At 38.7% G+C, this 14,036-nt stretch overlaps 1 protein-coding gene across 1 annotated transcript in view; it reads left to right on the forward strand.

Annotated features, from left to right (window-relative positions):
• SWT1 (SWT1 RNA endoribonuclease homolog) overlaps nt 1–14,036 on the forward strand; it is a 107,542-nt gene that overhangs the window by 8,306 nt on the left and 85,200 nt on the right. The window contains 3 exon segments of the mRNA XM_003587114.6: nt 1,193–1,276; nt 8,343–8,401; nt 10,972–11,707. Of these exon segments, the coding sequence (XP_003587162.2) occupies nt 1,193–1,276; nt 8,343–8,401; nt 10,972–11,707 (879 nt within the window).

The raw sequence follows: 14,036 nt of genomic DNA on the forward strand, positions 1-14,036 counted from the left end.
TTTAAAATTGCACCAGCCTCACCCTTGCCTCCCAGCCCTTCCTGACCCCTTTTTCTGCTTTATTATTATTATTTTTTTAATAGCATCATCTGATACACTAAATATATTACTTAACTTATTTGTAAGTTAAACCTGCAGTAGGTGTAACCTGTATGACAGCAGGGACTTTTATTTTTTTTTCACTAATCTGTTCTCACTGTCTAGAAAAGTGTCTTTGATACACGGTAAGTACTTGAAATACGTTTCTCCTGGGTCTGTTGAATTCAGGAGCCACTGAAAAAATAACTGGGTATATGGTTTTGCTTTGTAGAAGACTAAGTATCACTATGGTAGTACCATTTCCCAATGTCCTTATGTGAGCTGTCTGCAACTTTCTGCTATATTACCTCTATCCCAAGTGAAAGTGAAAAATTAAAAGTGTTAGTCACTCAGTCACGTCCAACTCTTACAACTCCATGGACTGTAGCCCACCAGCCTCCTCTGTCCGTGGAATTCTCCATTCCGTTCTTCAAGGGATCTTCCTGACTCAGGAATTGAACCCAGGTCTCCTGCATTGCAAGCAGATTCTTTAACATGTGAGCCACCAGAGAAGCCCACTTCTATCCCATCTCATTCCTAATTCAAGACCACTTAGATCTTCTGATTTCTAGTTAAGTCTCCTTTCCTCTTACCAATGTTTGTATGCCTTTAAACATTGTTCCCGGACTTCCCTGGTGGTATGGTGAATAAGAACCCAACTACCAATGGAGGGGACACGGTTCTGATCCCTGGTCCGGGAAGATTCCACATGCCAAAGAGCAACTAAGCCTGTAAGCCGCAGCTACTGAGCCCAACTTGCTCCAGAGCCTGAGAGCCATAACTGCTGCCTGTGCAGCACAACTGCTGAGCCTAGGTGTTGCAGCTACTGAAGCCCTCGCACCTAGAGCTTTTTCTCTGTAACAAGAGAAGCCACTGCAGTGAGAAGGCTCTCCTACCACAACTAGAGAATAGTCCCTGCTCTCTGCAACTAGAGAAAGCCTGTGCACAGCAACAAAGACCCAATACAGCTAAATAAATAAATAAACATTGTTCTCTTCTGAAACTTATTATTAATGCAGAAGGAATCTTGATTTACAACGACATTGATAAAAGAATGCTGTCTTACACTGTGCTTTATTTTGTGCTTTTCTTTTTTTCCAAATGACATTCTTAGGATAAGAGAGAGAAAAAAGCATCAGTAAGTTCTCCTTGTTCAACTTGCTCTGTAAGATCAGTGTCATCAGAGAAGAGAAAACTAGTGAGTATTTAGATACTGTAACTAACTCTAAAAATTATGTTAAAGTTTTAATGTACAATTGAAAGCTTTATGATATAAACTCCCCTACTACTTTTCCATTAATTTTTTCTTGATATTATACGTGCTTTTTGATAGCCGATAGATGGAAAAGCAGCTTTTCCCTGCTGCTCACCGAAAAGCATTTATCAAATTCTTCCTTTGTGCTAATAGATCCTATCATGTGGGATTAGACAACGTAAATATATATTTAGACAATTTTTAAGTCTTTTCCTGTATGTGGTTAAATTTGTCTTTACAATTTCATTTTGAAGTCACCAGGGCAGAGATAGTGTTTGCATTTTCAGATTCAGAAATTGAGATCCAGAAAGTTAAGTGACTTGTGAAAGGACACAAAATTGTTTGCAGCAACAAAGTGAAGTCCAGATTTTTTTCCACTGTCTGCCAAATAATATGGAACAGTGACAGCAGACTAAACACATCAACCTGGTACATGGATGGTTGCGAAGTGCTCACCACATTCAAGGGAAGAGTTAGGCGTATATGAAGATTGCTGCACAGTTGTTGTAGGTAATAAGAGAAAATAGTTGTGTGCCGGGAGCCACCCGGGAGATCCCACCCATGACAAGGTCATGTGGAAGAGCCATGACAAGCAAGGCAGATCATGGCTCGAGGGACCCCCTGAATCTGCTTCAGCATCTACCCCAAAACTAGAATCTGTCTACTGTTTATTATATTATGCCTTTCACCAACTCTTCTGACATTAACAGGGGGCTATCCCCGACCACCTTTCTCTGGAAAAAGTCAACTTAGAGCTTTAGTTAATAAGTCTCCTGGGCATGAAAGGAATATTTCTATTTTAACCCCTCTGATGGCTTTCTAGCTTGCCTGACAGGTTTATCCATATTCTTGCAATTAACACACATGATTGTTCACAACTCCCCAACCTTGAAAGGCACGGGAAGCCAAAACATTCTAAAAGTCCTAATGAGCATAGAGTCCTTTAAGGGATGAAAAATTATTAGAATAGATAGTACTGGTAAAGGGCTTCATTATTGGGCCAATGCTTGCTGCCAAGTGCCCATATCCCTTATCCATTGTGCACCTGGGAGTGCGTTGGTTAACATAGTTGGAATGTAAGGAAAACAAGTAACAGCCTTGGAATTAACCACATCAGACCTTTGAGCTAATTGGTTCTTTCTTTGTTGTAACTTACTGCACCTTTGCTCCATGAGAATGTAACTCTGTTTAGCACTTTCTGAGGCTGACATAGATTAGAAATGTAAAGAAAAAACACTTCAAGGGAAAATAAGTTTTCTGGTTGAGCAGCCTTTATCAAAAAAGAGTCATAAAATGTCCACAGGCCTCCAAGGCTAGAAGATAATGTACACAACATTGTTTATGGGAAAGGTATGCATAAAAAATCCTGGTTTTATGTAGTGTTTCGGCTGACTCTGTATGACTTCATCTTTCATTTCCCTCTGTGTACAAGTCAAGGGATAAAAGTTCCTTTTGAAAATAAAGTTATGGGCCTCGCTCACCGAAGCTTGGTCTCCCCATGTCGTTCTTTTCTCTCCTTTTCTCTCTCTGTTCTTCTTTCAGGATGACTCCTTGGGGCACAGGAGCTTTATTGGCTTTCTGTGTTAATCAAGGAAGATCAAGCCTCTGATCTCTCCGCTTTGCTATCCTTATTGCCTAAGCCATCATCCTGAGGGTACCCCTGGATCCTGCTGGGGCTGGACCCCGGCAGTTGTGAAAGTTCCATGAATGCAGATTTGGGTTTTTAAGAGTTTGTTTTCACATAATGGAACTGCTGTTACAATTCTTGCTGTATTAACCTTCTTAAAACACTGATTTCATCATATTTCTCCTCTGTTGAAAAATCTTCACTTAGTTTTTTAGTTTACCATTTGGGCTTCCCTGGTGGCTCAGCTGGTAAGAATCCGCCTGCAGTGCGGGAGACCTGAGTTCGATCCCTGGTTTGGGATGATCCCCTGGAGAAGGGAATACCTACTCACTCCAGTATTCTGGCTTGGAGAATTCCATGGACTGTATAGTCCATGGGGTCAGAAAGAGTCAGGACCCTTTTAAATTTGGTCATACCTTAAGTATCCAGTTTTCATTTTTCTTCTTTCTCAAAACAGCCCTTCTAGGTAGGCTAGTTTATTTTCTATCTGCTGAATTTATACCAGTCGTCTCCAGCTTCTTAGAATGCCTAAGCATTTTTAATGGAGAATGCCTTTTTCTTTTATGCATTTATCTTTATTCAATATATGCTCAACCTTTAGCATATTTTTGGCCTACTTTTTTTCCTTGGAACATCCCAACTTTGGGGTTTTGATCTTTTAAACTCTTTTACAACTTAATGTTTATTGTTCTGCTTTATTTTATTGTTTATTGTATATATCCTTGTATTTCTTTCTACTTTTTCCCTTTGCTTTACTCTGAGCTCTTTAGGACAGGGACTGCTTTACTCTGAGTTCTTTAGGACAGGGACTATATCCTCTTTCTCTGTTATTTTTATTGTCTGTAGCCCTCTGCCCCTAGAGAGAGACAGGGTGGTAGAATAGAAAGGGTAGAGAAATCTGGTTTCAGATCATGGCTCTGCGACTAACTTCCTCTGTAACGTTGAGAATATTTTGCTCTATTTGAGCCTTGGGTACTTTGTCTGTAAAATGAGATACTAATAATATCTGTCTCACGAGATTATTGCAAGGATTAAGAAAATTATTGTGTCAACCTGATACCAACCAGGGTTGTTGGCCTGCCCATAGTCAACAGAAAGTGATCAGATGTCAGATAAGAAGTTCAGGTAAGATTTCAATGGGGTGCCTGCTGCAGCCAGGAGAGGGAGAACAAGGAACAGTTCCTTTGCTTTCTCAGTCACTGAGGTGGGAGCTGCCTTGTTTCTTTTTTAAATTTATTTTTTAAAAATTAGAGTAAAATTGCTTTACAATGTTGTATTAGTTTCTGCTGTATAACAACGTGAATCAGGTATATGTATACATATATCCCCTCCCTCTTGAGCCTCCCTCCCACCCCACCCCAGTCCCACTCCTCTAGGTCATCATAGAGCATGGAGTTGAGTTCCCTGTAGTATATAGCAACCTCCCACTAGATATCTGTTTTACATATGGTTCAGTTCAATTCAGTTCAGTCGCTCAATCGTGTCCCACTCTTAGTTACCCCATGGACTTCAGCATACCAGGCCTCCCTGTCTATCACTAAGTCCCAGAGTTTATTCAGACTCATGTCCATTGAGTCGGTAATGCCATCCAACCATCTCGTCCTCTGTCGTCCCCTTCTCCTCCTGCCCTCAATTTTTCCCAGCATCATGGTCTTTTCATATGAGTCTTCGCATCAGGTGGCCAAAGTATTGGAGCTTCAGCTTCAACATCAGTCCTTCCAATAAACATTCAGGACTGATTTCCTTTAGGATGGACTGATTGGATCTCCTTGCAGTCCAAGGGACTCTCAAGAGTCTTCTCCAACACCACAGTTCAAAAGCATCAATTCTTTGGCGCTCAGCTTTCCTTATAGTACAACTCTCACATCCATACATGACCACTGGAAAAACCATAGCCTTGACTAGACAGACCTTTGTTGGCAAAGTGATGTCTCTGCTTTTGAATGTGCGTCTAGGTTGGTCATAACTTTTCTTCCAAGGAGTAAGCGTCTTTTAATTTCATGGCTGCAGTCACCAACTGCAGTGATTTTGGAGCCCAGAAAAATAAAGTCAGCCACTGTTTCCACTGTTGCCCCATCTATTTGCCATGAAGTGATAGGACTGGATGCCATGATCTTCGTTTTCTGAATGTTGAGCTTTAAGCCAACTTTTTCACTCTCCTCTTTCACTTTCATCAAGAGGCTCTTTAGTTCTTCTTCACTTTCATATATATATATCAGTGTTACTCTCTAAGTGTGCCCCACCCTGTCCTTCTCCCACAATGTCCTTAAGTCCGTGCTCTGCCGTCTGCATCCTTTTCCTACCCTACAGATGGGTTCATCAGTACCATTTTTCTAGATTCCATATATATGCGTTGGTGTACGATATTTGTTTTTCTCTTTCTGGTTTACTTTATTACGTTTGACAGACTCTAGGTTCACCCACATCACTGCATATGACTCAGTCTAGTTCCTTTTTATGGCTGAGTAATATTCCATTGTGTATATATACCACATCTTCTTTATCTATTCATCTGTTGATGGACATCTAGGTTGCTTTTATGTCCTCGCTATTGTAAATGGTGCTGTGCTGTGCTTAGTTGCTCAGTCCTGTCTGACTTTTTGCGACCTCATGGACTGTAGCCCACCAGGCTCCTCTGTCCATGGGGATTCTCCAGGTGAGAATGCTAGAGTGGGTAGCAGTTGTTTTGGGTTTACTTTTGTGGGTCATCTTCTTCTCTTTTGTTTCTTGCCTAGAGAATTTCCATTAGCACCTTTTGTAGGCTGGCTTTGTTTAGTCCCTAAGTTGAGTCCAACTTTGTGACCCCATGCACTGTAGCCTACCAGGCTCCACTGTCCATGGAATTTCCCAGGCAAGAATACTGGAGTAGATTGCCATTTCCTTCTCCAGGGCATCTTCCTGACCCAGGGATTGAACCTGCATCTCTTGCATTGGCAGGCAGATTCTTTACCACTGAGCCAAGGACACTAACTTAAATCAGAAGGCTAAAATCCTTGAGTAAGTAAGGCTGGCTTGGTGGTGCTGAATTCTCTTAGCTTTTGGTTGTCTGTGTTTAACTTCTCCATCAAATCTGAATGAAATCCTTGCTGGCTGTAATCTTGGTTATAGATTTTTCTCTTTCATCACTATAACTGTTTCCTGCCACTTTGACCTGGCCTGCAGAGTTTCTGCTGAAAAATCAACTGAGAGATTGATTCCCTTATGGGAATTCCCTTGTATGTTATTTTTTGCTGTTTTTAATTTTTTTTTCTTTGTATTTGATTTTTGTTAGTGTGATTAGTATGTGTCTTGGTGTGTTTCTCCTAGGGTTTATCCTGCAGAGGTCTCTCTGTACTTCCCAGACTTGGGTGGCTATATCCTTTCCCATGTTAGGAAAGTTTCTGACTATAATCTCTTCGAATATTTTCTCAGACCATTTCTTTTCCCTTCTTCTTCTAGGACTCAGTATTTTGAATGTTAGTGTATTTAGTGTTGTTGCAGAGTTCTCTGGGTCTGTCTTTAATTTTTTTCAATCTTTTTTTTTTTTTAATCCTGTTCCTTGGCTGTTATTTCCACATTCTGTCTTCCATTTCACTTTTTCATTCTTCTGCCTTAGTTATTCTGCTATTGATTCCTTCTAGTGTATTTTTCATTTCGGTTATTATGTTCATCTCTGTTTATTCTTTAGTTCTTCTAAGTCTTTGTTAAACATTTCTTGTATTTTCTTGATCAGTGCCTCCATTCTATTTCTGAGTTTTGGAATCATTTTTACTATCATAAATTTTTTTTCAGGTAAGTTGTCTATTTCCTCTTCATTTGTTTGGTCTTGTAGGTTTTTATTGTGCTTGTTTCTTTCTAACTTGGGTTTTTGTCATCACATATTTTTGATGGGTGGGACTGTGCTTCTGTCTTCCTAGTTGTTTGCTCTGAGATTTGGGTTTCCCTGGTGGCTCAGAGGTAAATAATCTGCCTACAATGGAAGGGACCCAGGTTTGATCTCTGGGTTGGGAAGATCCCTGAAGAAAGGAATGGCTACCCACTCCGGTATTCTTGTCTGAAGAATCCAGTGGAGTCTGGCGGGCTACAGTCCATGGAGTCACAAAGAGTCGGACATGACTGAGCGACTTTCATTTCACTTCCAGCACTGGAGTTTGCAGGCAGTTAGGTAGAGCTACCTCTTGGTGTTGAGATGTGGACTTCCAAGAGACTTTATATTAATATAAACTCCTTACCCCTACAAGAGACGCAAATGAATATTCCCTGGAGTCTGTGGTTCTCTATTAGAACCACCAGGTTCAGCCCTCCTACCATAGGAGCTCAGGCCCATCCTCTGGGCCATGAACTGAGATCCTACAAGCCACAAAGCCACACAGAGTAACAACAACAGCAACAAAAAGTGAAATTTTAAAAACTAACACATATATTAGAAAAAATAAAGATAGAAGTAAACTAAAACATAAAAGCTAAAACATAACTGCAATAGGAAAAAAAAAGAGAAAAGAGAACAAAAGCTGGAAAAAGTCTTGGCTGTTGAAGGGCAGGGCTTAGGTGGGGGTGGGCCCTATGTTCAGGGCCCATGCTGCAGATAAAGGCCCTGGGTGGGGATGGGGTGCAGGTTGCCTAAGCTCAGCCTGGCCTGGAGGGGCTCTGGAATCCTCAGAGTACAGAGGATCAGGCCCCTGGCTTCAGCAGGCTTCCCAGGGTCGAGTAGGTTCCAGGTACATTCCCCTGATCTTCTGACCTCCGAGGGTCTCTCCCCGCTGATTCCCTTGAGGTAAGTGTGCCTCTCAAGGCCTGGGAACTGCTCTCCCTGAGCTGCTCCTCAGGGGAATCGGTCCTGTCCAGCCTCTGCCCCTTCCCCCTCGCTCCCCACTATATTCTACCCCATTGCTCGGAGGTTCCTCCTGTCCACCTGGGTGTCATGGTCACCACCAGCATCTGGTAAGTGCACTATTTGTGGCACCTTCTCTCTTTGCCATCTTGGCTCTAGCTGGTTATATGGGGTGAAGTTAGGGGTGTGCACAGACTTAGGGCTGGAAGGGTGAGGTGTTTTTCCCACCTTTCTGGTGGTAGGAACTGCGGGAGGCATGCTTAGTACCCTGCTTTTTGCTCCTGGCTCCTCACGAGTAGCAGTTTTTCGGTCTTTTTGTGTCTTTTGTCCATAATTTGCCCCACCTGAGCATGCACACAATTATTTTTAGTCTCATATAGTTTCTTTGTATTTTGTTGCTGGAGAAGAGGCCTGTCCAGGTGCAAGTGTTGCAGCAGTTACAGTAAAGGGTCCCAGGTCCCAGGCTGTCTCTAACATATTCACTAACATATAGGTATGGAAAAATACTGTCTCCCAATCTCTTTCCTCAGTTCACAATTTATATTTCCTAAGTAATACCTTTTTTCTTTCAGAAATCAGATCTTGCAGATATTCTGTACTGTAATATGAAAAGAAGACAAGAACTGAAAAGGTAAATTTTCCCTTTTTCTTGGTATATTTTTTAGCTTTGAATTGTGAGACTGAATATTTAGATTTGCAGAATCCTTTATTTTGTTTAGTACTGTTTTGTAGTCGCATATTTATAGCTAAATCACAGATATGATTTTCTTAATATTTGTATAAATTTAAGAAAAAGTTGAGTGAAATAAAAAAATCTTATCAGAATTCTATACTATGTAAATACTACTTTCAACAAAAATGTTAATTTGCATCTCAAATAATTTGATTTTGACACACCCTTACAAGATACATAACTTCATTACATACAGTAATAGAAGAGGTTATGAGGCTGATTTAATCATTTTGGATAAATTATCTTTGCATATTACCCATGAAGAGAATATGTATCTTATTGAATTGATATGGCTCTAAAACCTTGTTAATTTAACAGATTGTGGCTACAACTAGAGAACTTGGGAAATAGTAGGAATAATTAAAGGTATTATAATGCTGAGTTTTCATTATTTAATGACCATATGGACCATGGTATATAGATTGCTATGAAATATGCCACACAGGACTGTTGTGAAGAACAAATAGGAATTTTAAAATGCTCAGAAAACTAGAGGGTCCTATTAAAACTTTCTTTCATTTGTTGTTTTCCTGATTTTTCTTTACTACAGTTAATATCTTATATGATATGCTAATAAGTGCCAAACAGGGTCCTATTAAAGTTTTGTCTTATTGCTATTTATTAACAGGTAAATAAAGATAGGCAATCTTGTTGTAGAAAGAGCAAAGAAAATAAAACCAAGGGAAGACTCAGGTGAAACACCTATGGAAACTCTGAGATGTTTATAGTTTGCTCTTGCCATAATGAATTCTTTGAGAAGTCACTTATTTACGGTCTCTTTGTCCCCTGCTGGACGATAAATTAATGAGGGGTAAAGACTATACTTGATGTGTCCTCCACTGCCTCCCAGTGTCCAGCAGGATGACAGGCACTTAAAAGGCATTCAGGGGTGTACTGATATAAATTAATAGATTGTGGCTCATCAAATTTTTTCCCCTTTCTTTCTGACTACAGAGTAATATCTAGTTTTGTTGTGCAGGAAAATATTATCACCTCTAGCTATTGTTGCTTCTAGCATTCTAGTATGTTTTTTTCTGCCTTGTTTACTATGCTTATTTAAACTGTTGAGATGATCTTATATATACAGATTTATGCCATGCTTGTTTTCTGCTTAATAGTATATCAGTATATTTTGTATGTCTTTGAAAATTTTGCATAAACATCCTTTGAAATGACTATGATAGTTTATTGTATTCGGTAGAATGACATGTTTCTTAGTCATTTCCAAAATTTTAGCATTTACCTTGTACCTGACTTTTTGCTCTTACAGATAATCCTGAATTGAATATCTTATTATTTTTAGTCTATTTTTAGCTTTTTTCTCCTTAGATTTCTAAAGTGGGAATTACTAAGAAGTTAAAAGATAACATTTTTAGAATTCTTAATTATATCATCAAATTCCTTTGTGGAACTGTTATATCATTTTGCATTTCCACTGGCAACATATGAGAGGGTCCATTTAACAACCTCTTGCCAGTATTTAGTGTTATTTAACAATCTTGACTAATTTGATAGAAGAAAATGGTACATCGCAATTAGCACATCTGTGCTAGGGAAGTCAAACATTTCTCCCAAAAATGTCTATTAACCATTTCCTTTTTCTACTTCATTGGTTTTCTGTTCATGTCTTTTTCTAGAGCCTTAGTACTTTTTGATGAGATTTTTATTTACGAAGGCTAATAAGCTGTCACATTTGTAGCATATGCCATTTCCCAGTTCTTTTAGTTTTATTACTTTTTAATATACTACTGTAGTCATTTACGGGGAAGGCAATGGCAACCCACTCCAGTACTCTTGCCTGGAAAATCCCATGAATGGAGGAGGCTGGTGGGCTGCAGTTCATGGGGTCGCTGCGAGTCAGACACAACTGAGCGACTTCACTTTCACTTTTCCCTTTCATGCATTGGAGAAGGAAATGGCAACCCACTCCAGTGTTCTTGCCTGGAGAATCCCAGGGATGGCGGAGCCTGGTGGGCTGCCGTCTATGGGGTCGCACAGGGTCGGACCCGACTGAAGCGACTTAGCAGCAGCAGCAGCAGCAGCAGCAGTAGTCATTTACATTTACTGTTTCCCTTTGTGATATTTTTCCCATTGCTATTAAGTTTAAGAAGTTCTTTATTAAGAAATCTGATAAATGTTCCCTTTTTATTCTATGGTTTTTAAGTATTTAATATGAAGTATAGCAGTTATAGAAATAATAATTATTTTACACTTGAATGTTTAATCTGTTTGGGATTACATCATCTGATGTTATATAAAGCTGTAAATTTTTTTTTCCAAATAATCAGTTATTCCAACAGCATTTATTGAGTAATCCTTTCTCCTTTATTAATAATGTAGTTATTTTCTACTTTTAATGACGTTCATATCAGGCCAGTTCTTTCATTTCCTAACTAAAATGATACAGTGCAATATTATATATTATGTTTAATTTTAATGCCTACCTAATTTTCTGTGCTGCTTTACAGACTGAATGTAGAAACTGACCCTCCAAGAAAGAGACCAAAAATTGATTCTTCATCCCAAGGACTTGTTACACTCCAGGAAACATCATATTCAAATAATAATCAGATTATTTCACAGAGTCCTTCTTCAAATGGAACTAAGAAAGATATAAGTAAATGTGTAGATTTTCAAGTTAAAGATATTAAATTGGCAAATGTTAAGAGTAAGCTGGACCATGGAATTAAAAACTTTAGCTGTCCTAAGGTGGCCAAAGATGTGAAACCAAAAGCTGAAGGCCAGACAAGTGAAAAAAAAAGCCCTCATTTACTTGCTCAGAGGGAGAAGATGAAGGAATTCAAGAAAGAAAGGTCCAATAAATTTAGAGACAGTTCTGAAAAATGTGCTTCGGAGAAATGCAAGAGAATCCAACTTTCTCAGGATTGTAATTCCAGCAAGATAATTAAGGAACCCTTTGAATCTAGGAGAAGGATTAATTTCAAAATCCTGGTAAAATCCCGCAATACCCTCCAAAATCTTGTACAAGAAAATGTGTTCAGTTCAGGTTCTAACAAGTTAAAGACTAAACAGGAGAAAAAAGAATGTCCAGAAGGCACTCAGTTTTCATTAAAGTTTACAAGGCACAGAAGTGAATATTTATTTTCAGATTCCACATATAAGCAGACTGTTCATGAGTGGGAAGGAGCATATCATGAGCATCAAGAAATTAATGATATAAGTTCTGGTGAAAACCTAACCCAGGTAAGGTAGTGCAAAATGAATACAGACCTTAGTAAAGAGTTCAAATATAGTTAGGTTTGAGTTGTTTCTGTTATAGATAATGATCGTAAAAGGCAGATTCTGTTTAGTCAGGAAGATATGTTGGTTCTTTTATTTTACTCTGTAAATTCCAACTTCCTTAAGAAACTATCCTGGCAACTCTCAGGGACCCAAAATAGAAGGGATTATGTAAAAATACAGAAGAAGCAGTTATAGATAGTCCTATCAGAGAAGTACTATGACAGTTTTCTCTAACTCCAGGTACGACAGTTCCAGGGTTAGTATTCCAAATAGCTGCTCCTTTAACAAATTATTCTTTTGGGTGCCCTGTATGCCAGGTACCACAATCACAGTCATCATTTTCAAAGACTTTCTTATATGAGGAGGTACAGAAACAGCCACCTCGAGTCTGACAAATACTTAATCACCTTATATGGGAACACATAGCAGGGGATTAACATGGCCTTGGATGGATTAATTCAGTAAGATTTACTGGAGGGGATAACATGTAAACTGAGAACTAAAGACTGAATAGGAGTTATTCAGGTGAAGACAAGGTGGAGTGAGATGGGAGAAGCAGGAATGTTCCAGATAGAGGGAACTATGTATACAGAGATCTAGGCTAGAAAGCTTGGCACATCTATTTTTGCTTCTAAATTATGCAGTAAATCAGCATTTGTGGACTAATTTGAAAACCTAATTCTGATAGCCTTGTTTCTATGGCAAATAAAATTATTTATCTTTAGGAGAACTTTTAGAACTTTGGAACTTTAGAAGCTCTGAAATTTAGAGACTGCTTATAAACAGCAGTGGTGGAGCTTACCTCTTTTTAGGAATCAAGATTATAGAGTGTTATATAAGATACTTCCTTTGAAAAATGGAGGGATTGTAACCAAGGAGGCCAAAAGAGCTTGAGAAAGAGTACTCTTTTTCACTGAACTTGAAGGGGTCCAAAGAAGGAAAGAATTGAGTTTGTTCTTTTTATTGCTTTCTTAAAGAAAAGTTTCCATTTTCTTCTTGTGCTGTATAACCAATTCTCTAGAGTAGAATGCAAGAAAGGAATCTGAGTTTTCCAGTATGTTCACTGAACATCTTTGTATCATTGTTTGGTATTCCCCTGGTGCTGTATATCTAAGGAACAGTATGAGATGTACCTTACACACTTTTTTGCTCTCTGTTTAGAATTATTACAAAAACCAAATGAGGTACATAGCATGAATATAAGTTGTAGGGGAAGCAATTTTTGCATGATTACTTTTCAATTATTGGAATTAAAACTCTTTATATTCCTTTGATAGAAGTCTTATCTGACTGAAAGTCATTTAGACACAGGAGAAGCAAGTAAATACTGTTCTTATCTTGAATATGTTATCGTTAACATTATTAGTGACAGTAGCTAATCATTTCAATATTATATTTGTTTTCCTCATAAATTCCTCAATGGATAATTGTCTTCCTGAAATAATGAGTTTACAAAGAAGTAATTGTGTTTTTTTGTATTCAGTGATCCTGTTATGCTTTCCTAGAAGAAAGTGACTTCTTTTTTTCCCTAGGCTTATAGTTCTTTGTTACCCTTTTCAGTCTGCATTCTCCCCTCACCGTTGTGAACTAATGTTCTAGAGATTTATTGTTTATAGGCCACTTTTATAAATGGTATCCCACTTAATTCTTATGAGTCTCTGGGGTAGAAATTCATCAGTTTATCTAAATGTTAATTAAAGGTACCTATTATGTATTAGGCATTTAGAGTTTGAATAAGATGCTTTTACCCTCAAGAAGTTCCCAGAGAGGTAAATGTTCAGATACAGTGAAGATAATATTAACGCCTTGGGAATTTGGCTGGTGTTAGTATAAATTTGGAAGTGAGTTAAGGAAGGGCTCATTAAGATATTCTTAAGAGATTCTCTTAAGCTTGGAGATTCTTAAGCTTGGTGTTGAAAAGCGTGTAGAGCAAAGAATGGAAGTGTTGTCCTGCCGGGGAAATGATCGGTTGTGTAGTGGCCCAGAGTTGTGAAATGGCATGGACGAGCATACGTGAGCACTTACACTGTTCAGTTTGACTTGAGATGTGTTGAGAATCTATATGAGAGGAAGTTGGAGAGGAAGCCAGGGTCTAGGTAATGGATTCTTTTATCTCTTCTGGGAAAGACTGTTTTTCATGTTGTAGATAGGACAGAGCCACTGAATAATCAGGTTTTTAGTTTGGAATCACTCCAGCAAATAAAGCCATTTATACCATCATTGGTGTTACTCCCTTTTGTCATCTCCAGGGAAGGCTTTATCCCAATCCATGGACTTAATAAAACATGGA

Source organism: Bos taurus, chromosome 16 (genome assembly GCF_002263795.3).
Source record: "Bos taurus isolate L1 Dominette 01449 registration number 42190680 breed Hereford chromosome 16, ARS-UCD2.0, whole genome shotgun sequence".
Taxonomy (NCBI): domain Eukaryota; kingdom Metazoa; phylum Chordata; class Mammalia; order Artiodactyla; family Bovidae; genus Bos; species Bos taurus.